This window comes from Electrona antarctica (genome assembly GCF_951216825.1).
Source record: "Electrona antarctica genome assembly, chromosome: 3".
NCBI lineage: Eukaryota > Metazoa > Chordata > Actinopteri > Myctophiformes > Myctophidae > Electrona > Electrona antarctica.
The window spans coordinates 22,441,607-22,467,462 of NC_136808.1; the positions used below are offsets into that span (position 1 = coordinate 22,441,607).

Here is a 25,856-nt window from a genome sequence, read left to right on the forward strand (position 1 = left end):
AAGTAAACCCTGTATTTATGGTGTTACCTCATCAAAGTAAACCTGTATGTATGGTGTTACCTCATCAAAGTCAACCTGTATGTATGGTGTTACCTCATCAAAGTAAACCCTGTATGTATGGTGTTACCTCATCAAAGTAAACCTGTATGTATGGTGTTACCTCATCAAAGTAAACCTGTATGTATGGTGTTACCTCATCAAAGTAAACCCTGTATGTATGGTGTTACATCATCACAGTAAACCCTGTATGTATGGTGTTACCTCATCAAAGTAAACCCTGTATTTATGGTGTTACCTCATCAAAGTAAACCCTGTATGTATGGTGTTACCTCATCACAGTAAACCCTGTATTTATGGTGTTACCTCATCAAAGTAAACCCTGTATGTATGGTGTTACCTCATCACAGTAAACCCTGTATTTATGGTGTTACCTCATCAAAGTAAACCCTGTATTTATGGTGTTACCTCATCAAAGTAAACCCTGTATTTATGGTGTTACCTCATCAAAGTAAACCCGTATGTATGGTGTTACCTCATCACAGTAAACCCGTATGGACCCCACGTTGGTCGCTCCGACGGCGGTGAGCGAGAAGAATCCGTGACGCCAGGCGCCGCTCAGCACCACCCGCTCGTTGTGACAGAATAACGCCTTGATCCACCGAGCAATTCCTGGGTTGACCGACATTAGAGAACCTAGAGGAGAGAGAGAGAGATTAGAAAATAAAGAGAGAGAGAGAGAGAGAGAGAGAGAGAGAGAGAGAGAGAGAGAGATGGCAGGGATCAAAAAAAGATTACTACTAATCGCCTGTAACCTCATGATTCAGTTTTGAGCCTTGAGACTCTCAATTCGTCACATTTCCATTACTGATTGGCAATTTTTAATTATTCTCCTCTGCTTGATTGCAGTAAACAAACAGTTGAATATTCTACGGAAATAGAGCATACATTAAAAAGGGTACAAAGAAAAGGTCCCGCACACTGTCAGACACTTGCCAAAATGTTGCTCTTTATTAGGTCGACGTTTCATCTGTCCTGATGAAGGTCTAATCGACCGATACGTCGACCTAATAAAGAGCAACATTTTGGCAAGTGTCTGACAGTGTTTTCAAAGATACCATTTTTAACGGAATAAAAGTATAACACAAGCATCAATAATAGCACGCGCCCGCCCGCCCACCCACCCACCCACCCACCCACACACCCTGCTATTTTTTGAAAACTCTTGAAAATGTGGTGCAAGTCTTTACATATATATTCTTTCAGAGCGACCGTTTGTAACTCAAATCTTTGCTTTTGGGGGGGTGCCTGTAACAACATCTTTTCAGATGGGGGTCGGCGGCCAATTACATATAATGTTTGGGGTCCTTGACATGAAATAGTTTGAGAACCACTGACATAGAAACATGGGTTTTTCAGAAAACTAAGGATTTAGAAGGCAATCGTAGAATCGTCCTCAGGTCTAAATGGATTAAAACACCAAAAGGGGTTCCCGTCCTGAATGGGTAAATTAGAATGGGGTACACTACTAACCCGGGAAGTGTCTCCTGTGTGACACGGTCCAGTCGGTAGGCGAATGGAAGCAGTGGTAGTCTCCAGGGGCCAGGTACACCACGCAGTGGTACAGCTCGTTGCCTGGCTGGGTCACCAGCAGCTCCTGGAATGAACCCGTCTCGTCTGAGCGGAGAAACAATTCACGGATTAAAGCTAAATGAAATCTGAAAACAACTGAAAATGCTTCTAAAGCCCTAATCACACCAAAGGGTCAAGACGGTTTTAGTGTTGTCCCTGCGCTGTGATATGTCTTGTTGCACATTGACCCACGTTGACCCTAGTGATTTAACGCGTGGAATCCAATGGCCCAAACCACACCGGTTTTAACTTTAACTCCTTGCAACCGTTTGGACCCAAGGAGTTGCATGGTGACCCTTTGGTGTGGATAGGGCTTAAGACCAGGTCCTAAAGTGCGATTTGTGAAACATTGTGAAAGGAGCCCTCCACACTAACGCAATAACCCATTTAGACCTGAGGCCGATTTTAAAAAAAATCACCTCCTAAAACCCAAGCTAAGGTTTTCTGAAAACCTTCAAATTCTTATTAAAAAAATAAATGATGTTGCTATATGAGACACAGAGGTGTATGTGACACAGAGCTGGCATTTAAGTTAAACAACGTATAGTTTACACTAGGTCTAAATGGGATGTTTTAGTAATACATTTATAGTCATTAGAATCAGAATCAGGCTATTTTCGCTGTGTGGCATGCTTCCATATAGAAGACACGCTGGCTTCTATGGAAGCGAAATTAATGACTGAAATCATGTCTTTGCAAACGAGAACTTTACTCTATGAGAATTAGAGAAATTAAACATCAGGTTTTGCGGTCTTGGGGTTTGGACGGGAACCCCTTTTGGTGTTTTAAGCATCATGTTATACTTTAGCTATTGAAAAATAGCAGATCTGGAAGGGTTCCACTGCTGGAACTCAGGTTTACAATGTTTTTTGACCAATTTACGGTATTATTATTGTGTGTGTATTTTGCTTTTTCTGCCCACTCTTTCTTCTTTTTCTCCTGAAATGTACACTCTGAAGTGATATTGCCCTGTTAAAAAAATAGCAGATCTACAAGCTCATAGCGCGGCACATACGAGCTCGTAGCACTGCTATTTTTGAAAAATCGAGAAAATGTGGTGGATATCTTTGAATATTCTTTCAGAGCGAACATTTTTAATTAAAATCTTTGCTTCTGGTAGGGGGGTTCCTGGAACTACATATTTTCAGATGGGGGGGTCGGTGGCCAATTACATATATTTTTGGGGGTCCTTGACATGAAAATGTTTGAGTGACGACTGACATAGAAACATGAGATTTCAGATTTAGAAGGCATTTTGTAGAATCTGGTCTCAGGTCTAAATGGGTTTAAATGTAAGACTTTCACACAGAGGGAGTTTCAGGTCCTCACTCTTGTTCATGTCCAGCCCGTCGTCGGCCCACGTCAGAGGTCCAAGGAAGGACTCCAGACTGTAGGTGACACCTTTGACTTGTTCCACCTCACAGTTACGAACTCGCCCGAAATGAAGGATTTTACCGTCCGCTGGGCTGATCTGGACAACATGGCACACATAAGGAGGACAACAGAGTAGACAGTGAAGACTTCACTTTACAATTTCAGGCCTTTAGGAAGACGCTCTTTATCCAGGTGGACTTACAGTAAACCTAAAGAGTATACAGTACATGGGAGTAGAACATTGAGATAACATACCGTACACAGAGTGGAAGATCTTTAGCGTAAAACAGCAGGTAGAGAATGCAATAAGAAACCACAGAATACAGTAGAATAGACAAGCGAAATAGGATGAAAATAGAATAGAGTAGTATAAAGAGAGTAGTATATAAGAGAATATAGCAGAATGTGCATATTTATAACATAATGCAGAAGGATAGAAGAGAAAATAGTGTAATGTCCCATAGTAGGGCAAAATAGAACAGAATATAGAAGAGAATAATGGATTAAGTGTCTGTGCGTCTGTCTGTGCGTCTGTCTGTGCGTCTGTCTGTCTGTCTGTCTGTCTGTCTGTCTGTCTGTCCGTGCGTACCACGCAGCTGGAATCACACACTGGTCTGACTTGAGGTTTCAATCTCCGTCTGAAGAATTCTCCCAGGTTCCTGTAGTGATGCAGGTCCTCTACTTCTGCCTCCTGTGGAAGGAGGAGGAGTTTTCAGTATGTTACTTGTCCATCTATATCATCTACCTATATCTGACTACCCATCCATCCAACAATCAATCAATCAATTAGGCATGTAACGAGGTATCGTGAGACGATTAACATGGCCTGCTTACTCCTCAGTCCTCATGCATTGAATGAAGCAAGCAGTTTCCGGGCCGATTTCCGATTTCAGAACAACAGCTAAGCCTTAGTTTGGTTATTTGAAGTATTTATTTCATCTCTGATAAAATAGATTTAAAGTTATAATTTTACAAAGAAAAAAAGTATATGCCTTAATGTGTACTTTACAGTAAATGTATGTACCTCACGAATAAATAGGCATAATTTAATTTCATATATATAGTATTGAAAAGAGGATAAGAGTAAATACAGTGAAATAATTTTGATCGAAAAATGATTTTTGTAAGAGAAATAATCAAGGTTTATCAGTAATTTGTCTGGAAAATAATTTTGTTTAAAAAAAAAATCGTATCGTGATTTGTGAATCTAGCTAGTATGGTGATTGTAAATGGTGCATTTATATAGCGCCTTTATCCAAGGCGCTATACATAGAGATTGTGCATTACATTCACCCATTCATACATATACACATTTGCACACACAGCAATTAGGGGTTCAGAGTCTTGCTCAAGGACACTTCGACACTAACTCTGGGGGATACGATACGATTCAATGATTTTAAATTGATACAGTAACTATTTAGCAAATACATTAAATATGTGTGAAACTTGTTTTTTTAAGGGAAATATTTATTATTATGGATATAAATGAGTAAACACAGTGATTCTCTGGCAAAAAGATGGACATTGTATTTGAACACATTATGGACAAACCCACGCCTTGACATGAACACAGATAATTTATTTATTTATCGATAGACCAATTGTAGCTATATGGAATGGAAAGGTAATTAAACCCATCTTTTTATTTTTTTTCTTCTTAAAATTGCTAAATACAATGCACAAACTTTGCATTGATCAAATCGATTATTTTTATTGCAAAACGATTCGATACCGATTATCTCCATTTCAAAACGATAGGATAAAGGAACAAACACCCGCACACTGTCTTCAAATGCAGTGAACCAACTTATAAAGATAGCCTGATGAAGGCATAGGCCGATACGTTGCTGTTTCCCTATTAACACTCCCATCGCCCAGGACGAAGTTCTTTGTCCTTTCTATTAGTAACGCCCGAAAATTAAAATGGATATTTCGATACAGTTACTATATCGTTACACCCCTACTCCTAATCAAACAGGGCATGCTGCTCTACCTGCATGTTGACACCGAAGGTCCAGATGTAGAGCTGGTAAATGGGTTTCCTCAACCAGGTGGGCAGCTCCACGGCGTTCAGACGGCCCCACGTCCTCGACAACAACCTGGTAGGAATGGACTTGTACAGCGCCACCTGGTGGAGGGGAGGAGGACAGAGAGAACGATCCTCTGATGAGGATCACCGGGGACTTTGTGTGGCTGACCGGTGACGTCAGTCCTCTATATGACAGAGGTTCTCAACCTTTTCTCAGGCTGCCTGGGACCCCCAAAATAATCACATTTGAACTGGGACGCCCCCCCTTGTAGGGCTTCAGTTGAGGTATTATTACATTTATTTTTATATTTCTTTGTAAATATTGTGAAAACAGCAGATCTGCGAGGCGTTGTGACCTTGTAGATCGGCTATTTTCACTACCCCCCCCCCCCCTTCTTATATTAGTTGACAATTTGACCAAACGTTTCGCTAGTTTTTACAGTATAGTTTGTTGATGTTGATGCAGTAATGGTTTGTGTGTTTTCTTTCTTTCTATTTTTGAGGTATTAAAAAGGTCTCAAAAGTCCTTAAATGGTCACTTCGCTCACTGTCAGCCCCACGCTGAATTCAAGAAAAAGTATTTATACAGTATAAGATATTAGTGGACATTTTCTTTTAAATGATTAATTAGTTTATACCAAAGTACCTCTGGATGCGCACACACACACACACACACACACACACACACACACACACACACACACACACACACACACACACACACACACACACACACACACACACACACACACACACACACACACACACACACACACACACACACACACACACACACACACTTTATATTCTGCTATGGAGTGCTTACTCCGATGCACTGTAAATCTACGGCAGGTATACACACACCCTGTATTCTGCTATAGAAGTACGTACTACGTACCCTAGAGGGACGGAGCGCCACAGCTGACAGGAAGTAATAGAGGAAGGAAAGGCGGCCGGATGGCCGCGAGACACAACTGATCTCACCCAGTCGCCTCCGCAGAGATAACTGAGGTAACTGGAGCCTGAAATGGGATGGACCAATATTACACGCATGCACGCACACACACACACACATGCTACTACTATATGTTGTATTTGATTTGACCACTCTCTAAAAGGGTAGAAACGATCCTAGATGAGCGACATGACAGCCAAGCAACAGTAAGTAGTACAAGGATCAAATCGTAGATCTTGCTAGAGAAAGTGGTTAACATCATTATGTTTTTGACGGCCCATCACGGTATCGTCGCTTGTCGCGTTAGAAGTAATCATACTTCCTGTTGTTGTCGATTAGCCTCGGGGGTGTTTTGGCTACATCTAGCTACTTCAGCTACATCCAAGATGGCGCCTTGTGTACCTTGAAATGGGCCCTGAAGAAACGCTGGGCGTCCTGATTTAATGGTTACAAATACCCCCGGGCGTTCTAGGTGTTACGACACATTTTGACTTTTACGCCTGCCAAAAACACTCTCACAATATACGGACGTGCTATACTGAGAGCATGGCACCCAAAGCCAGCAAACTGGCCTCCACCTCCAACACACTAGAGGAAGCAAAGCCGCCCAGGCGGTGGCATATCTCACCATCTTCCTGCTCTCCGCACTTCACTTCTTGGTCTCTTGCACATGGCCGCCAATCTTCTGTTCTCGTTTATCCACTGCTATCCTTCTTGTCTTCTCCTCTCTGTCTGTCTTCTCCTCTCTGTCTGTCTTCTCCTCTCTGTCTGTCTTCTCCTCTCTGTCTGTCTTCTCCTCTCTGTCTGTCTTCTCCTCTCTGTCTTCACAGAGTGATGGAGAGAAGAGGAGATGGCCCACCCCCTCTCTACTGAAACCACGCCCACTTAGTTAGTTTCGCCTGCTTTGTCCTGTCTTCTCTCTTCTCTTCTTCCAGATGGAGGGATGGAGGGGAGAGAGAAAGCCTGGTTTAGTCTCTTCTCTTCTTCCAGATGGAGGGATGGAGGGGAGAGACAAAGCCTGGTTTAGTCTCTTCTCTTCTTCCAGATGGAGGGATGGAGGGGAGAGAGAAAGCCTGGTTTAGTCTCTTCTCTTCTCTTCTTCCAGATGGAGGGGAGAGAGAAAGCCTGGTTTAGTCTTCTCTCTTCTCTTCTTCCAGATGGAGGGATGGAGGGGAGAGAGAAAGCCTGGTTTAGTCTTCTCTCTTCTCTTCTTCCAGATGGAGGGATGGAGGGGAGAGAGAAAGCCTGGTTTAGCCAACACTGTAGCCACGTTATCCTAGAATGCAGTGGTTTTCAATGGTCCTTGTAGGGGTTTCAGGTGGTCCCCCAGCTAAATGATGGAGAGTTGGTAACCAAATGGACCCTTATGTAGATACTTTAACTCTTGAGTTAAATTATTGTTAAACATCTGCATATACTGAATTTACAAGAAATCTACACAAATTGAGAATGTAGAGGAATTGTTATTTTGATCAACGTTTGCCTGTTATCGCTCCTAAATATGGTACCACATCAATACAACATGGAATTCTGGACAAAATGTTATCCGACGAGTCGACAAATGGTGGTCCGTGGCTCAGAAGATGCCGAATATTGAATGAATTAGAATATTGTGAAAAAGTAAATTTTCTTCCGTAATATAATTTGAAAAGTGAAACTTTCATAAATTCTCAATTTAAAGTTTTTAAAACCCTTTTTTGTTTTAATCTTGATGATTATGGCGTACAGCTCATGAAAAAAAAAATCCTATCTCAACAAATTAGAATATTTTACAAGACCACTAAAAAAATGTTTTTTTAAACGAGAAATGTCGACAATCTGAAAGGTATATTAATGTATGCAGTCAGTACTTGGTCTGGCCTACTTTTGAACAAATTATTTCATCAATGGGGCGTGGCATGAAGGTGATCAGCCTGTGGCACTGTTGAGGTGTTATGGAAGCCCAGGTTTGCTTTGATAACAGCCGTGAATTAATTTGTATGTTCAGTCTCATGTCTCACACCTTCCTCTTGACAATACAACCTAGATTCTCTGTGAGCCTCTGTTCAGGCCAGTTGGTTGGTCAGTTAAGCACAGTAATACCATGGTCAGTACACCAGTTACTAGTAGTTTTGGCTCTGTGGGCAGGTGCCACGTGCTGCCTGAAAAGGAAGATCAGCATCAACATAAAGCTTGTCAATGTACGGAGGCACACAGTGCTGTAAAATATCATAATAGATGGTTGTGTTGAGACTCTGGACTTGACAAAACTTAACACAGTGATGATTTTGGCCATGCTATCTGGTGTTGATCCACAGACAGAGTGAAAACTTAACAATGGTTTCAACACAGCCATCTTTTTAGAGTACATTGTGCTTCAGTAGGTTGAAAGCTTCATGGAGATGCTAATTTTCCTTTCCAGCTCGATTTGGCACCTGCCCACAGTGCCAAAACAATTAGTAACTGGTGTACTGACCATGGTATTACTGTGCTTAACTGACCAGGTGTGAGACATGAGACTCAACAATACAAATGTGCCACAGGCTGATCACCTCCATGCCATATTGAGAATATATGAAACTTTCACTTTTTGAATTATATTACGGAAGAAAATGAACTTTTACACAATATTCTAATTCATTGAGATGGACCTGTATGATGGGCCTTGATATGAAAAGGGTTGAAAACCACTGCTTTAATGTAAAGGTTCTGGAAAAATAATGGATATAAAGTACAGAACAGATATTACTGCAGTACTGTCTGTAAGTGAAGCAACATCAATGCGGTACTGCTTCTAAAGGACTGCCCTATCACTCAATAACACAGGCTTAAGGTCCCTGCACACTGCTGCTGTTTTTCGGAATTCTAGCAGCGTTTTTCCGTCGGTTTTCTGAAAAACGCGCCCAGTGTGCAACCATCCTTTAGACTGGTGGTTAGTGAAAAGGCAAGACAGATATACAGAGCAGACAGACCCACTAGAGCAGTGGTTTTCAATGTCGGGTCTGGAGACGCCCCAGGGGGTCCCTGAGGGGGTCCCCAGCAAAATGAATCAAAATACCACTAACCCTATTGGATATTTGAAAATAGACGTTCTACAAGTTCAGTCTAAAAATACAAAGAAAAAAACCTCTTGAAATTTTTAAATTGTAAAGTGTTTTGAAACATCTTAATAAGATGGTCCCAGATGAAATCTTTTCAGATGGGTACCTGCCAAATACATATTACTGTGAGGGACCTTAAGTTGACATTAAGCACTGCGCTAGAGCTGTCCTTAAGGAAGGAAGGCTGCCGGTAAGACACTCACTCACAGTTATTCTGACATCACTGGCTTTCTTCCTGTGCATGACTTGACTTGACTCTCTTCCTCTATTTCTAACTCAAAAAATGGTAATTTCACCCCGAAGGTCATAAACACGTTACGTACAAACAAGCAATACTCGAACTGCCTGTATTATTACAATGACAAGCACCACAAAATGATACTATTACTGCCTATACTACAATACCATTACACTAGTACATACATACTAAGTAACAGTACACTACTACTGACTAATGCAATACTAGTATAATAAGTAATAACACTAACTAATAATGAAAGTAAAAACACAACTTTACCTTTCCTTTCAATAATCCTTTTAAAAGCACACACAAACAGAGCAAAGCCTTAAAGGCAAAGCGACGTTTCCCCTGGCTGAGCTGCTTGGAATAGAACTCCAATAGAACCTAGCAGAGATGTTTCCCCTGGCTGAGCTGCTCGCACAATGAAGTCTGCCAGACCCAATCGCCTCCCCTTTAAGTTGCTCACACAATGAAGCCTGTCACACAGAGAGCCTCCCCTTTAAAAGAGGCTTCCAGTCATTGGGAGGGCAAATAATCAAAGATAAGAGGGAGTCGACTGCTGTAAATGACAGCTGGGAGAAGTCCCCGAACCCACCAGTTTTTAGCTCCTTTTTTCCGTTTCCTACAGAAAAAAATATATACAGTATATATATATATATAAAGTTTGGACAAAATAATCACAACTTTTCAATTAAAACACAATCCAACATTTTCCAAAAGTGCATAAACAAATCAAATAATTTCCATAAAATTAAATAAAAATAAAACATTTAGTAGTTAAAAGTAGCAGATCTGCAAGCTCGCAATGCGGTGCGAAGGGACACATTGTGGCTTCGCAGTTCGCACGGTATTCACGTGTGTATGTGCACACTCCTCCTGTGTATTTTCAAGGTTTTTGAACAAATGCATTACGTTTTTCCACTGGACAACAAGGCACCGAAGGCAGTGCCCACTGGACAACAAGGCACCGAAGGCAGTGCCCACTGGACAACAAGGCACCGAAGGCAGTGCCCACTGGACAACAAGGCACCGAAGGCAGTGCCCACTGGACAACAAGGCACCGAAGGCAGTGCGCCACCTGGTGGTTTTAGTCATAGTCTTTTGATCATTCAGTTTTAGTCACATTTTAGTCCCCTGGAATGTTTTAGTGTTAGTCTAGTTTTATAGTCGACTTTAATGTCATGAGATTTTAGTCGACTAAATCTACGGTTGATTTAGTCGACTAAAATGTATTCTAGCACGACGCGTTGTGAGCGTGTAGTTCGGCTATTTTCAGCAAGTAACCAAGTGTAAAATGACTTACCGGTATACTGGATCTCTTGTCCACTAGTCCCTTCCTAACATTTTAGTTTAGTTTTTATTTATTGACGAAATTGTCGATATATTTAGTATTCTTAGTTTTATTCATCATAGCTTAGTTTTCATTTAGTTTCTATTTAGTTTTTGTCAGTGAAAAAAGGTCGACGAAATGTTTTTGTTTAGTTTTAGTCGACGAACACGGGTAGTGGTACAGCCACACACACAGGGCTCACAGCCCCCACACATACACCCTGACCCTATTGATGCCAACAGCTTATTCATTGCCTGCCGCGGTTGTTGCGCCCTTTCAAATGGTCTTCCCTGCCGAGGTTTTCAGCAGCTAGTTTTGTTTTGACCCCCACCCCCTCCCCCCCTAGTTATCGGTAGTTATAGCCTGGGAACAATTCCAGCATTTGTAGTCATCGGCCATTACGACGATCTGCCACTCGATACTTTCACTTTCATCAGAAGCATTAACCACCCTGGGCCTGGCATCCCTATTCTGGGAATGTCATTATAGCCCAAACTAGAAGAAATACATATTTTCTCTCTTCGTCCTATGCTATGATGAAATAATGGGCTTATATGGCTTACATAGTTGACATACAGTATATCCACTTCAGGATGATAATTAAAGCCCTCGGCTTCGACTGTCAGGGTTTATTTCTCAACAATGACTCGCTGTCAATTTTCTCTTGCTTATCCGGGAACCCTTTTTGGTGTTGTAAGAATTATGTTAGAGATAAGCTATTTAAAAATATTTTTGAAAAATCGTGAAAATGTGGCACAAATCTTTGAATATATTCTTTCAGAGCGAACGTTTTTAATTCAAATCTTTGCTTCTGGGAGGGTCACTGGAACAACATATTTTCAGATGGCGGTCGGCGGCCAATTACCTATATTTTTGGGGGTCCTTGACATTAGAGTTCTCAATCTCTGCCCGAACCCGGCCCGGCCCGACCCGGCCCGACATTTTCGGGTGGGGCCGGGCCCAAAATGCACGATAATTAGTCGGGCCGGGCCGAGCCTCGGGCTCTGTGATTTTCCGTGATTTTTTTATAATTTTATTATAACAAAAATAACAATTCTGTTGTTTGTGTAATGTATTTATTTAATATGAAGAGGGCTGAGCTGGTGAATGTTGGCGATTAACTTTTACAGTTTAGGCTATTATACTATATGTGACTGAAGGAGGAGGCGGCGATGATCAGCAGCAGGCAGCAGCGCACCAAAGTGACAGAATAGAACGGTGGTTGTTGAACTTGCTACCGCTGGCTGGCCTCTGGTTTGCCAACCAAATGAGCTGCTTACTGCTCAGCATCAACTATATAACTTAAGTCAACTTGCCATATGCTTAAATATTTCATAAGACCATCGATTTATCCGCAATAGCTCGTTTTGGAAACGTCGGGGCTTAACGAGACACTGCTGTCTCGTTGAACCCAGCTGGGTGAATAAGCTAAATTAGGCTACCTAATCAACGGTAAATGCTCCATATAACTATGAAAGCGCCTGCACGTAATATAGTTACATGATGACCAAGCAATGTTACAGTCACACTGTATAGGCTACAGCTATTTGGTTTACAAATCGTATCGCAGCGCGCTGTAGCCTACAGCTATTTAATTTCCCCATCGTAGCGCAGCGCGCCTCGTTGTGTGCCCACTGCCCAAAATAAAAGATCTGCAAGCTGTCGACAGACTCGACACGCCATCGAGCGGCATGTTGATGGTTTGTATGTCTGTTCTTTTGGTTAGGCAACGCACATTACGCGTGGTATGTGGGTTTGAGAGGCAATGATTAATGTAAACTATACAGTAACCTAGTAGATTATAGCCAAATTGACAATTGTCATAATATTGCCAGTAGCCTATTGGACATAATTAACTGCGTCACTTCAGAGGATCGCTGCTACTTTGATTCAGAAGATGTTTACTCACCCCTGGAAATTGCTGGAAACCATTAGAATGTTGAAAATGGAACATTATCAGCCAATTGACGTGAGTTACATAAATCCTTTATTTCGGCGACTAGACTATAAGTGCGTTCTCTGACACGGTCGTCTCAATAATCCACGGCGCCGCGGCCATATAGTGGCATTTTTCTTTTTCCTTTTTTTCTCTTTTTTTTCACTCGGGCTTTTTCGGGTTTTCGGGCCTGACATTATGGTAATTGTTAGGGTCGGGCCGGGCCTCGGGCCGACCCAGTTAGGGTAGGGTAGGGCCGGGCCTTAATTTTCAGGCCCGATGAGAACTCTACTTGACATGAATAGGTTTGAGAACCACTGACACGGAAACATAGATTTTTCATAAAACTGGTAGGATTTAGAAGATATTTGTAGAATCGTCCTCAGGTTGAAATGGGTTATTGTTCTTGCTATTATTTCTCCTTGTCGATCAATGCATCTATAATAGCCATACTGTACATAACTCCATATGACATCCATGATACATCTATTCAACCTGCAACTACAGCACAGGAAGTGGAACACTCAACGCCAACAGATCCTCCATGATGCTAGAAGACATCTATATATATACATAAATACATTACAAAGACCAACAGCGACATTTTGCATTCTGAGAAAGGCACCGTGGTTCCATCATGCAATGTCTATCTATCTGTGCAACCTCAAAGTGAGGTGCTACCTCACTGTGGCAAGAGATGGAGCCACAGCGAAAAGCCATGCAAAACATTTGAAGGTTAAACTTTTTTCACTGACGTTTTTACCAGCTCAGTGGCCTTGTGGTTAGAGTGTCCGCCTTGAGACTGGGAGGTCGGGGTTCAATCCCTGGCCGGGTCATACCAAAGACTCTCAGCATCAAGGGTTGGATTGGGGGTCCCTGCGACATACTAGCGTCATGTCCAGAGGGTGTACTTGTACATCAAGCTGCCTCACGCTACAGAAACAGGCTCCTGCCCTATGGGCCTCATGGCTCGGCAAGGCTACTTACTTACTGACGTTTATGGCGGCAAACTGTGCTCTAAAGTCTAAACTATAGTTGCTCTAACCTAATGCCCGTAGGCATTATGGTGACCGCAGCTGTCTCCAGTTCGCCGGGTTCAGACAATGATGCAACTTCTTATCAACATACTGTATATAACAGCATACAACCTACAGTAAGGGGTACAAGGATCACAGCTTTTTGTGTACACATGCAGGGGCTTTCCTAGTGTGTGTGTGACAGTGTGCCCTCATTGCCATTCTGAACCCATTCGTCCCACATTCACAGACGACACAGCACCTAGTCACACAGTCACACAGTCACACAGTCACACACACACACACACACACACACACACACACACACACACACACACACACACACACACACACACACTATTAGTAATTGGGTTAAAAGTCTGTACTATTATCTTGGGTGCATTCACGCCAATATCTTTTTTCGGTCTGTTTTATCTGTTAGGTCTGGTTCATTTGGAGGTGAGAAGAACTGAGAACATGCAATCAAACTGTAGTGCAGAATAGATCAAACAACCAATCAATACAATACATTAAGCGACCAAACCCATGTAAAAAAAAATATATATATATATATATAATAAAATAACCCTGCTTGAGATGAGATGTGCTCATACCGTTTCCACTGTTCTTATTTAAATGGTAAATGGTGCATTAATACAGCGCCTAGATCCAAGGCACTTTACACAGATTGTGCATTACATTCACCCATTCACACACACATTCACACACCTTTACATATATTGTGCATTACATATACCCATTCACACACACATTCACACACCTTTACATATATTGTGCATTACATATACCCATTCACACACACATTCACACACCTTTACATATATTGTGCATTACATTCACCCATTCACACACCTTTACACAGATTGTGCATTACATTCACCCATTCACACACACATTCATACACCTTTACACAGATTGTGCATTACATTCACCCATTCACACACACATTCATACACCTTTACACAGATTGTGCATTACATTCACCCACACATTCATACACCTTTACACAGATTGTGCATTACATTCACCCATTCACACACACATACACACCTTTACATAGATTGTGCATTACATTCACCCATTCACACACACATTCACACACTGATGCCGGAGGAAACCATGCAAGGCACCAACCTGCACATCGGGAGCAATTAGGGGTTCAGAGTCTCGCTCAAGGACACTTGGGTGGTTGCACACTGCACACGCGTTTTTCGGAAAACCGATGGAGAAACGCCGCTAGAAATCCGAAAAACTCGCTCGGTGTGTGGGGACCTTAACTCTGGGGAACCTTGCGGTTCCCATCCGGCCACTCTACCCCCGAGTTACCACCGGCCCATGGGATTTGGTTGGAACGCCAAAGTCACAACAACGGCAGCTACAATCGCAACACACTACTGTTGCTCCATTTCTGTCCACAACTCAACAATGAAGTGATTTTCCCCAGAAAAACACATGCTGTCCACTAGATGACCTGTACGAATGACCATGAGCCTTTTGTTTACAAACTAATGACATGCCCAAAATAGGGAGCCTGCCCAGGGTTAACCTAATTAGTGAGGACACATCTGTGTCGCCTCATAGCTTTTAACCACTTTTTAACCGTTATTTGAAACTTTAGCTGTTGAAAAATAGCAGATCTACAAGCTCATAGCGCAGCAGCGAGCGCCACGCTACGAGCTTGTAGATCTGCTATTTTATTTTTATTTTTTTAAGCGTGAAAACGTGTGCAAATCTTTCAATATATATTCTTTCACAGCAAACGTTTTTAACTCAAATAATTTGCTTCTGGGTGGTCCCTGGAAACAAATATGTTGAGATGCAGGTCGGCGGCCTGGGCCAAATACATCATTCTGTCATGATTTGTCATGATTTAGAAGACATTTAATCAGGTCTCAGGGCTAAACGGGTTAATGAGATTAAATTCACACAGTTCGTCTTTGATTCAAGGCCACTCTGGCCCCTTTGCAACCACGGTAACCACAACAACAATGCCCTCGTAGTCGTCTTAAACCATTAAGGACGGGAACACCGTTTTAAGCATTATGATATACTTAAGCTATTGAAAAATAGAAGATCTACAAGCTCATGGCGCGGCACTCTTTGAAAAATCTTGAAAATGTGGCGCAAATCTTTGAATATATATTATTTCAGAAGGAACGGTTTCAACTCAAATCTTTGCTTCTGGGGAGGGTCCCTGGAAAAACATATTTTCAAATGGGGGTCCGCGGCCAAATACCGATAATTCTGGGGGTCCTTGACATGAAAAAGGTTGAGAACCACTGACATAGAAACAGAACCACTGACATAGAAACAGAACCACTGACATAGAAACAGAACCACTGACATAGAAACATAGAACCACTGACATAGAAACATAGAACCACTGACATAGAAACAGAGAACCACTGACATAGAAACAGAGAACCACTGACATAGAAACATAGAACCACTGACATAGAAACAGAACCACTGACATAGAAACAGAGAACCACTGACATAGAAACAGAGAACCACTGACATAGAAACATAGAACCACTGACATAGAAACATAGAACCACTGACATAGAAACATAGAACCACTGACATAGAAACAGAGAACCACTGACATAGAAACATAGAACCACTGACATAGAAACATAGAACCACTGACATAGAAACATAGAACCACTGACATAGAAACAGAACCACTGACATAGAACAATGCCCTCGTAGTCGTCTTAAACCATTAAGGACGGGAACCCCGTTTTAAGCATTATGATATACTTAAGCTATTGAAAAATAGAAGATCTACAAGCTCATGGCGCGGCACTCTTTGAAAAATCTTGAAAATGTGGCGCAAATCTTTGAATATATATTATTTCAGAAGGAACGGTTTCAACTCAAATCTTTGCTTCTGGGGAGGGTCCCTGGAAAAACATATTTTCAAATGGGGGTCCGCGGCCAAATACCGATAATTCTGGGGGTCCTTGACATGAAAAAGGTTGAGAACCACTGACATAGAAACAGAACCACTGACATAGAAACAGAACCACTGACATAGAAACAGAACCACTGACATAGAAACAGAACCACTGACATAGAAACAGAACCACTGACATAGAAACAGAACCACTGACATAGAAACATAGAACCACTGACATAGAAACATAGAACCACTGACATAGAAACAGAGAACCACTGACATAGAAACAGAGAACCACTGACATAGAAACATAGAACCACTGACATAGAAACAGAACCACTGACATAGAAACAGAACCACTGACATAGAAACAGAGAACCACTGACATAGAAACAGAGAACCACTGACATAGAAACATAGAACCACTGACATAGAAACATAGAACCACTGACATAGAAACAGAGAACCACTGACATAGAAACAGAACCACTGACATAGAAACAGAACCACTGACATAGAAACAGAGAACCACTGACATAGAAACATAGAACCACTGACATAGAAACATAGAACCACTGACATAGAAACATAGAACCACTGACATAGAAACATAGAACCACTGACATAGAAACAGAGAACCACTGACATAGAAACATAGAACCACTGACATAGAAACAGAGAACCACTGACATAGAAACAGAGAACCACTGACATAGAAACAGAGAACCACTGACATAGAAACATAGAACCACTGACATAGAAACATAGAACCACTGACATAGAAACATAGAACCACTGACATAGAAACAGAGAACCACTGACATAGAAACATAGAACCACTGACATAGAAACAGAACCACTGACATAGAAACATAGAACCACTGACATAGAAACAGAGAACCACTGACATAGAAACATAGAACCACTGACATAGAACCACTGACATAGAAACATAGAACCACTGACATAGAAACAGAGAACCACTGACATAGAAACACTGACATAGAAACAGAGGTATTTCAGAAACCTGTTAGGATTTAGAAGAGAATCGGCCTCAGTACTAAATGGGTTAACCGACATGCAGGAGGAATATTGTGGCGAGTGGCGACCCTCTCATCGTCCCCCACCGGCCAATCACAGCGAGCGAGTGTCGAGGACACTGTGTCACACCATGATGTTCAAATAGCTGGTTTGTGCACATCTGACGGTCGCTGCCTGGTGTCAGAAGAAAGTTGTGCACACAGCTGTCCAACCAGGGACACGTTTACATTCACCTGGTGAAGGTCGGTGTTCACTTTGTCACATCATGTCATGAAACACTTTGAACCTCTCTCTCTCTCTCTCTCTGTCTCTCTCTACACACATTACATTACAAGAGTCCAACATTGTAGACATCGTATTACTAGGTTGGACTCTTGTAATGTAACGTACGTGTGTGTGTGTGTGTGTGTGTGTGTGTGTGTGTGTGTGTGTGTGTGTGTGTGTCCTCATATATTATATAATATATATATATATATATATATATATATATATATATATATGGGCCACAAAGGAAATAAGCTCTCGATAGTTCTTGTGTTTTGACAGATACAGTACAAATAATGTTATGCATTTTGTCAGTAAATAAATATGTCAATCAAAGAATCTCTGTACTCTGGATATATCCGTCTGTATTGCTATGTGAAGAGATGCTCCGATCAGGTTTTTTTGGGACAGATACCGAACCCCGATTGTTTTTCTCATGATCAGCCGATATACCGATATTTCCAAAAATGATTATATGTCAAAACCAACGTCAAAACTGTTCCTGTGTGTGGGGAGGAAGCGGAGAATGTTTAGGTCTGTCACAAAGATGATAAATTATGTTATACTCTTAAATGGTGTAAAAGATCAGTTTCTCCAGATAGGGTAAATGCTGATTACCGATCAGAGTGAATATCGGCCGATATGGCCGATTGCTGGCCGATCACCGGAGCATCTCTAATGCGAATGTCTGTCTGTGTCCTTTGCATCTCTGGAGCCATTCTCTAGAATGTCTGTCTGTGTCCTTTGCATCTCTGGAGCCATTCTCTAGAATGTCTGTCTGTGTCCTTTGCATCTCTGGAGCCATTCTCTAGAATGTCTGTCTGTGTCCTTTGCATCTCTGGAGCCATTCTCTAGAATGTCTGTCTGTGTCCTTTGCATCTCTGGAGCCATTCTCTAGAATGTCTGTCTGTGTCCTTTGTATCTCTGGAGCCATTCTCTAGAATGTCTGTCTGTGTCCTTTGCATCTCTGGAGCCATTCTCTAGAATGTCTGTCTGTGTCCTTTGCATCTCTGGAGCCATTCTCTAGAATGTCTGTCTGTGTCCTTTGCATCTCTGGAGCCATTCTCTAGAATGTCTGTCTGTGTCCTTTGCATCTCTGGAGCCATTCTCTAGAATGTCTGTCTGTGTCCTTTGCATCTCTGGAGCCATTCTCTAGAATGTCTGTCTGTGTCCTTTGTATCTCTGGAGCCATTCTCTAGAATGTCTGTCTGTGTCCTTTGCATCTCTGGAGCCATTCTCTAGAATGTCTGTCTGTGTCCTTTGTATCTCTGGAGCCATTCTCTAGAATGTCTGTCTGTGTCCTTTGCATCTCTGGAGCCATTCTCTAGAATGTCTGTCTGTGTCCTTTGCATCTCTGGAGCCATTCTCTAGAAGCGGCCCGCTCTGAACAGGCACATTGCCAAGGGCCAAAGGGAGTGCTGCTGTACAGTGTTGATTTTGTCGACTAAAACTAAGACAAAAAAATCTTCGTCGACTACCTTTTTGCCACTGACGAAAAATAAATGGAAACTAAATGAAAACTAAGCTATGATGACTAAAACTGAGACTAAATATACTGACCATTTCGTCAACAAATAAAAAGTAGACTAAAATGTTAGGAAGGGACTAGTGGACAAGAGATCCACTAGTCATTTTACACTTGGTTGCTTGCTGAAAATAGCAGATAGTCATTACGACGGCATCAAGGCCTGCCAAAATACATTTTAGTCGACTAAATCAACTGTATATTTAGTCGACTAAAACTAGACTAACACTAAACAAACGGTTCTCCACAACCTGCCCATTCCTAAACAGGCACCCTGGCGTATAGTCAAAATACAATGCTCCTGTCCCTCCTTCACAAGACAGAAGCCTCCATACTCAAATACCCAGTGCCACTTGTCAAGTTACATTGAACTTGATAACATACTGTATATTTTCACATCAACATTGTGCTTGGGCGAAGTTGTCTTTGTCCAAGTTAATTTAGTTCACTACCTGTATGTCTGCTTGTAGTTTCTGTTTCTGAGCACTAGATAGATAGATCGTTATTGTCATTGTAACAGGTACAAGACAAGTACGACGTAATTTCGATGTGCTGGGGAGTGCACTGAGCCGCTGCAACTGCGTGCGCCGCCACTAGTTTCCCCTCCTTTACATCTGCCATATAGAGAGCCTCCTTACCTTTTCTTTCCTGGCTTGGTATGGAGGGCTCTCAGAGTCCAACAAGGCTAAGCTGCGGAGGGTAACCCACGTGGGGTCTAAACTCTGTGGGATGCAGAGCTCTGCCCTTCAGCATCTCTACGACCAGAGGACAGGAAAGATCGCGAGAGACCCAACTCATAACCTCAGCACCTGCTTCAAGGTCCTGCCCTCGGGTAGGAGATACACTGCATCGAGATTCAAGAAGGCAAAGGGCAGTGCCAGTTTCATCCCCTCTGCCATTAGGCTCCTTAACAAACACAAACCCCCAATACCTGATTCACCTCAACTGGACCTGCTTGCGCGCACACACACACAAAAGCAGATGAACTGGACTGAGCGCTGATAATGGACACACACACACACACACACACACACACACACACACACACACACACACACACACACACACACACACACACACACACACACACACACACACACACACACACACACACACACACACACACACACACACAGTGATTAATGGTGTGGAGAGAGACTGCTTTATTTTAAATAGCTTTAAATTATTTTACTAGTACTTTGCTGGGTGTTTTATTGTATTTGTATTTTGTATAATTATTTATTGTCCTGTATGTATTGTCCTGAATGTATGCATTGACTTTCCATATGGGGGTCAAATACATGATCAATTTGGGGGTCCTTGACTTGAAAAGGTTTGAGAAACACACTGGCATGTATGACCAACAACACACACACACCCCCACACACACAGCATCCAGAGGCATTGAGGGAAGCGTTTGCGGTCGGCACTGGTCGGTAGACACGATGACAGGACAGCCTCCCCCCTACTAGTACCTACCTGTGAGTTGCTGGCCAGCTGCGGCGGCACTTCGATGCCCAGCTCTTCCAGCCGGCGGTCCCGGTAGCGCCCGTACTGGTCGTAACCCAGGTAACTACCTCCGCCCGTGACCAGCAGGAGGGGCAGGGGCCTCATGCGGGCCTGGAGGCCCGGCGGGGCCGAGCCAAACCGCCCACGCCCTGGAAAAATAAAAAGGGGAGAGGGATCATAGGTTGATACTTGGGCAATGGAAGTCAGAGAAGCCCCCCCCCCCCCCCCCCCCTTGTTCAAACAGCAGCTCTCCATGATTCCTCTAGACTAGAGAAACTAAAGGTACAGCCGCAGTGGCTCTAAAACAGAGAAACTAAGGTGGTGTACACATGAGGACGTATTTTGAGTTACCTGGGCAAGTAATTAGCCGATCTGCCCTTTTTGCCACACGGAGACGGCGTTTTGGGGGACTTAAACGGCTAATTTTGAAACCACCTTCCAGAGTGGGAAAGTTTGGAGACGCGACTTTCTCGTCTCCGTGTGTATAGCAAATGCTGCCTAATTTGCTGAAACGGTGATGTCATAGTCCCCTCGCCCCCTCCAAACTAACCAGTGTTAATGGTTTATTTCACCATAACCACTTACATATAAGTATCACAGCTATTTTATATTAGGGATGTGTAAATGTGTCCAAAATGAAAATCGATTTGTATAATTCAATATTTTACAAATAAAGAAATCTTCCCCCAAGGGGTACCCTGTTTGGGAACACATGATGTAGATGCTTAACAATAATTTTAACTCTTGAGAGTTAATAAGGGTCCATTTGGTTACTAACTCCCATCTTTTAAATGAGGACCACTGGTGGTCCCTGGACCAGTGTTGAGCCAATTGATCACCATAGCAACCCCAGCCTAGGCCTGATTAGGTAAATTCCCAACACCTGTTAAATCCTCCAAACATGTATCTTGATTGGAATCAATCTCCACTCACACTCAATGACTCACACTCCTCATGCAGCTACACAGACACATCCCAGGCACACTTTGGTAGGCCTATAGCCCTGTCCTGTTTGGATGACAATATTGCCTTTCCAACAGATTTTCATCAACAACAAAAAAATATCGATTATTAATTTTCATAATCGATTTTGGGTCCTATTAACGATAATCGATTAATCGGACCCATCCCTATTTTATATTTGCACATAAGGTCTATAAATCTCTTCTCCAAAAATAGACGATTTGCAGCCCGCACGCATGAGCTTGTAGATGAGCTATTTTTGGAGAACAGATATAAATTATGGTGATTACCAATCTGGAAAGACAAGAAAAAAACGGATGATCTTCTACATTATTGTTACTATTAAATGGTGTAGTGTAGAATAGATAGAGAAGGGTGGGAGAGAGAGGGGGGGTGGGAGTCAGAGAGGGGGGGGGAGAGAGAGAGAGAGAGAGAGAGAGAGAGAGAGAGAGACGAGTGCATTATATTTATATATCAATTCTCTCTCTCTCGCCACATGCCTGCTTATCGCAGTGGTCAGCTGCGCAGCAGCTACACAGCTACTCGGTGCATCCATTTCCAATAATGCCCGCCTTAATGTGTGAATCACTTACTTTGTGCTTGCTGCTCGTTTTCAGAAGAATTAATCCAAGGTTTGTCATATTATGGTTTAAAGTAGGCATAAACTTTAGCTGGTCAGTCAGTGTGCAGAGTGAGAAGCAGCACTGCTCTGCAGCCTCTGCTGATTAAATTGATATGACCTAGATATGTCATATGAGCATCTGACTGGCAAGATAATTAGTTATTTGGCAACACCTGTGTGAAATACCAATAGTATAATTTATAAAAGGCTTTCATATAGCCTACTCTTTTTTTGGTGGCCATCTACAGGCCGGCCATGTGTACTACAGCTTTCCCTTGAATCCTATACAGCATAATAATTAACATAACCGCAATGTGGACGAAGGAAAGTTTTATATCGTTCACAAACTTGTGCGGCTAACAGCCCTGAGCCGCCGTGTTGCAAGGCCCTAAAGGTACAGCCGCAGTGGCTCTAAAACAGAGAAACTAAAAGGTACAGCCACAGTGGCTCTAAAACAGAGAAACTAAAAGGTACAGCCACAGTGGCTCTAAAACAGAGAAACTAAAAGGTACAGCCACAGTGGCTCTAAAACAGAGAAACTAAAAGGTACAGCCGCAGTGGCTCTAAAACAGAGAAACTAAAAGGTACAGCCGCAGTGGCTCTAAAACAGAGAAACTAAAAGGTACAGCCACAGTGGCTCTAAAACAGAGAAACTAAAAGGTACAGCCGCAGTGGCTCTAAAACAGAGAAACTAAAAGGTACAGCCGCAGTGGCTCTAAAACAGAGAAACTAAAAGGTACAGCCGCAGTGGCTCTAAAACAGAGAAACTAAAAGGTACAGCCGCAGTGGCTCTAAAACAGAGAAACTAAAAGGTACAGCCACAGTGGCTCTAAAACAGGGGTACCCACACTTTTTTGACTATTATGATTCTATATACCTGTTCTGTTCTTTGGCTATATAGAAGTGTCTATTTGTACGTCTCTAAATGTTTTGATGAATTGAACAAGGTGGACCCTCTTGTAAACAAGTGTAATGCTTAATTGGGTCGTCCACTAACAGTTAACAGTCTTTGTATTGAGTTTGTGCTTAAATGTACTGTAATTCTGCAAACTGTTAATAAATATTTCAATTAATCAATCAGAGCTACTTTCAAAATGACCAGCTCAACAAGATCTACCCACCGAAAACATTGTTATACCATTGCTGAAAATAGTTTTAATGCTACCTGAGGGGGCTTTGGAATAGCGGCGCTGGCGTCACATAATAAGACAAATGCATTGTAATGGGGAATAGAGGGGGAGAAATGGAATAGGTAGTTTTCTTTTTCTTTTAAATGCTACAGACGTTTGTGACTGGCTGATTTATTTTAAAATATTTAAATTAAATATTCTTTAGAAGCATGTCATGTGATCTACCTCCACAACCTTTGTGATCTACTGGTAGATCGTGATCTACCTTTTGGGCTCCCCTGCTCTAAAAGATAGATACAATTTACAATGTAGTAATCCAGAGCAATTTACTGTAAGCAAGAACAAAGAAACATGGTGGTAATACATCAAATATATAAAGAATAGTCAGGAAAATGAAACCATCATTTAGCAAGTTTAGCACGTTTCATAAGAAAGGCTTAAAGGAAACGATTTGATTCATTATCTTCACACAATGGCCCATAGTGGCCTAAAATAAATGAAGACGTTTCCGTTACACCATTATTTCAAATGGTTTATGTAATGTTTTAAGTATTTAATGTTTTGAATCAAATATAAAACAATGAATTAATTACACATATCATGTATATTCCATATATTATTAATACGTTTTTTTTTTTTTTACCTAAATGTAGAGGACCTGAATATTTATAAATGTATGATGGCAATAGTAACTCAATAGCGCAGTGGTTCTCAACCAGTGGTCCGGGGACCACCCGTGGTCCTTGAGGGGGTTCCAGGTGGTCCCCAGCTAAATGATGAAGAGTTGGTAACCAAATGGACCCTTATAGATCTTTACCTCTTGAGAGTGTAAAAGGAAACCAAATGGACCCGTATGGGTGCATTTGGTTTCATTGTACACCCTCAAGTTAAATTATTGTTAAACATCTGCATTACGTAAGTTAATTTAAGTCTACACAATTCAAGAATGTAGAAGAATTGTTATTTTGATCAATGTTTACCTGTTATCTCTCCAATGTTAAGAGCATTAATACAGCATGGAATTGGGTACATAATCTTTAGTTTTGGGTGTGAGAGGCTAAATGTCAATGCTGAATAAAAAATGGACCTTGATATGAAAAGGGTTGAAAACCACTAGCCTGGCTAATAAGCCAGACCGAATCAGCCGTTGGCAAAAACAAATTGCCTGCGACAGTGTTGTGTGATATTAGTCTGGCTTATTAGCCAGGCTAGAAAACCACTGCAATAGCATAAAACAGAGATTAGTCATGACAACACTGCCCCCTACAGGCAAAACCTAGAAACTACTGGTTTCTAGTTCGTAAAATGTTGAAATCAGCTCCATTGAGACTTTATGAAATACTATAATAATAATAATAATAATAATAATAATAATAATAATAATAATAATAATAATAATAATAATAATAATAATAATAATAATAATAATAATAATAATAATAATGCATGCTATTCGGAATGAGAAACATGTTAGTATTAAAGTATTAAGCCTTTAACACACAAGTTATAATCCATGATAGGCAAATGATTTTGGACCCTGTGCCAATGTGATGGAAATAGTAGCTCATGAGATTAGAATCCAAACTCAACTTGACTGAGCGTACATCAAACTTGATCTAGCTATAAACTATTGTACCATATTTATTAAAATGTGAATATGGAAAATGATTTTATTTTTATTATTCCATCACATTTTATTTAGACCACTGAGGCCATTTCTAAAAACACCTTCTAAATCCTGAAAGTTTTCTGAAAAATTACAAAAATATGTTGCTAATTGCTATATATACCCTATTGTCCTGCTTTTTTTTGAATTTTTCAAAAAAACAGGGTCATATTATAATCGGGGACTAGACTATTTGACATTCAATGTTCTTTTTCCTTCTCTTGAAAAATGGGGGTTGCCTTATAGAGCGTCGCACTACCGCCCCCTTTCAGAACGATGAGGGACCCAAAAGCTGAATTCCGATTCCCAAAATATCGGCCACTCGCTCACTCACACTCGGTCACCCCAGCCTGGTGGTGTTACGGTGAAATTGGTGACCTGCTGAAATATGTGACAATCATGTTGACATCACAACGTCAGTGTCCGAATGCAAATCATTGCCGGTTTCAAGCGGTTTGTTTATTAGCAGAGTTCTACCTTGCGGTATTTAGGCCACGTATTTAAAGACCTCCAAGTAAGAGACCACAAGATGGTCACATATTTTGGCAGGTCACTAATTTCACCATAACACCGCCATGCTGGAGTGATCGAATGTGAGTGGGCGAGTGGCCGAGATTTTG

At 41.7% G+C, this 25,856-nt stretch overlaps 1 protein-coding gene across 2 annotated transcripts in view; it reads right to left on the minus strand.

The window, feature by feature from the left end:
* The window catches only part of pisd (phosphatidylserine decarboxylase), a 34,951-nt gene that overhangs the window by 5,832 nt on the left and 3,263 nt on the right, over positions 1-25,856 (minus strand). The window contains exons 1-7 of one of the 2 annotated variants that reach the window (XM_079496701.1): positions 6,619-7,068; positions 5,934-6,057; positions 5,000-5,134; positions 3,593-3,694; positions 2,959-3,100; positions 1,531-1,674; positions 533-693 (exon numbers count right to left, since the gene is read on the minus strand). In XM_079496701.1, the coding sequence (XP_079352827.1) occupies positions 533-693; positions 1,531-1,674; positions 2,959-3,100; positions 3,593-3,694; positions 5,000-5,134; positions 5,934-6,057; positions 6,619-6,662 (852 nt within the window). In that variant the 5' untranslated portion in view covers positions 6,663-7,068. Of the gene's footprint in view, positions 1-532; positions 694-1,530; positions 1,675-2,958; positions 3,101-3,592; positions 3,695-4,999; positions 5,135-5,933; positions 6,058-6,618; positions 7,069-20,825; positions 21,005-25,856 lie in introns of those variants that run through there. The other variant, XM_079496700.1, reaches the window with a different exon arrangement.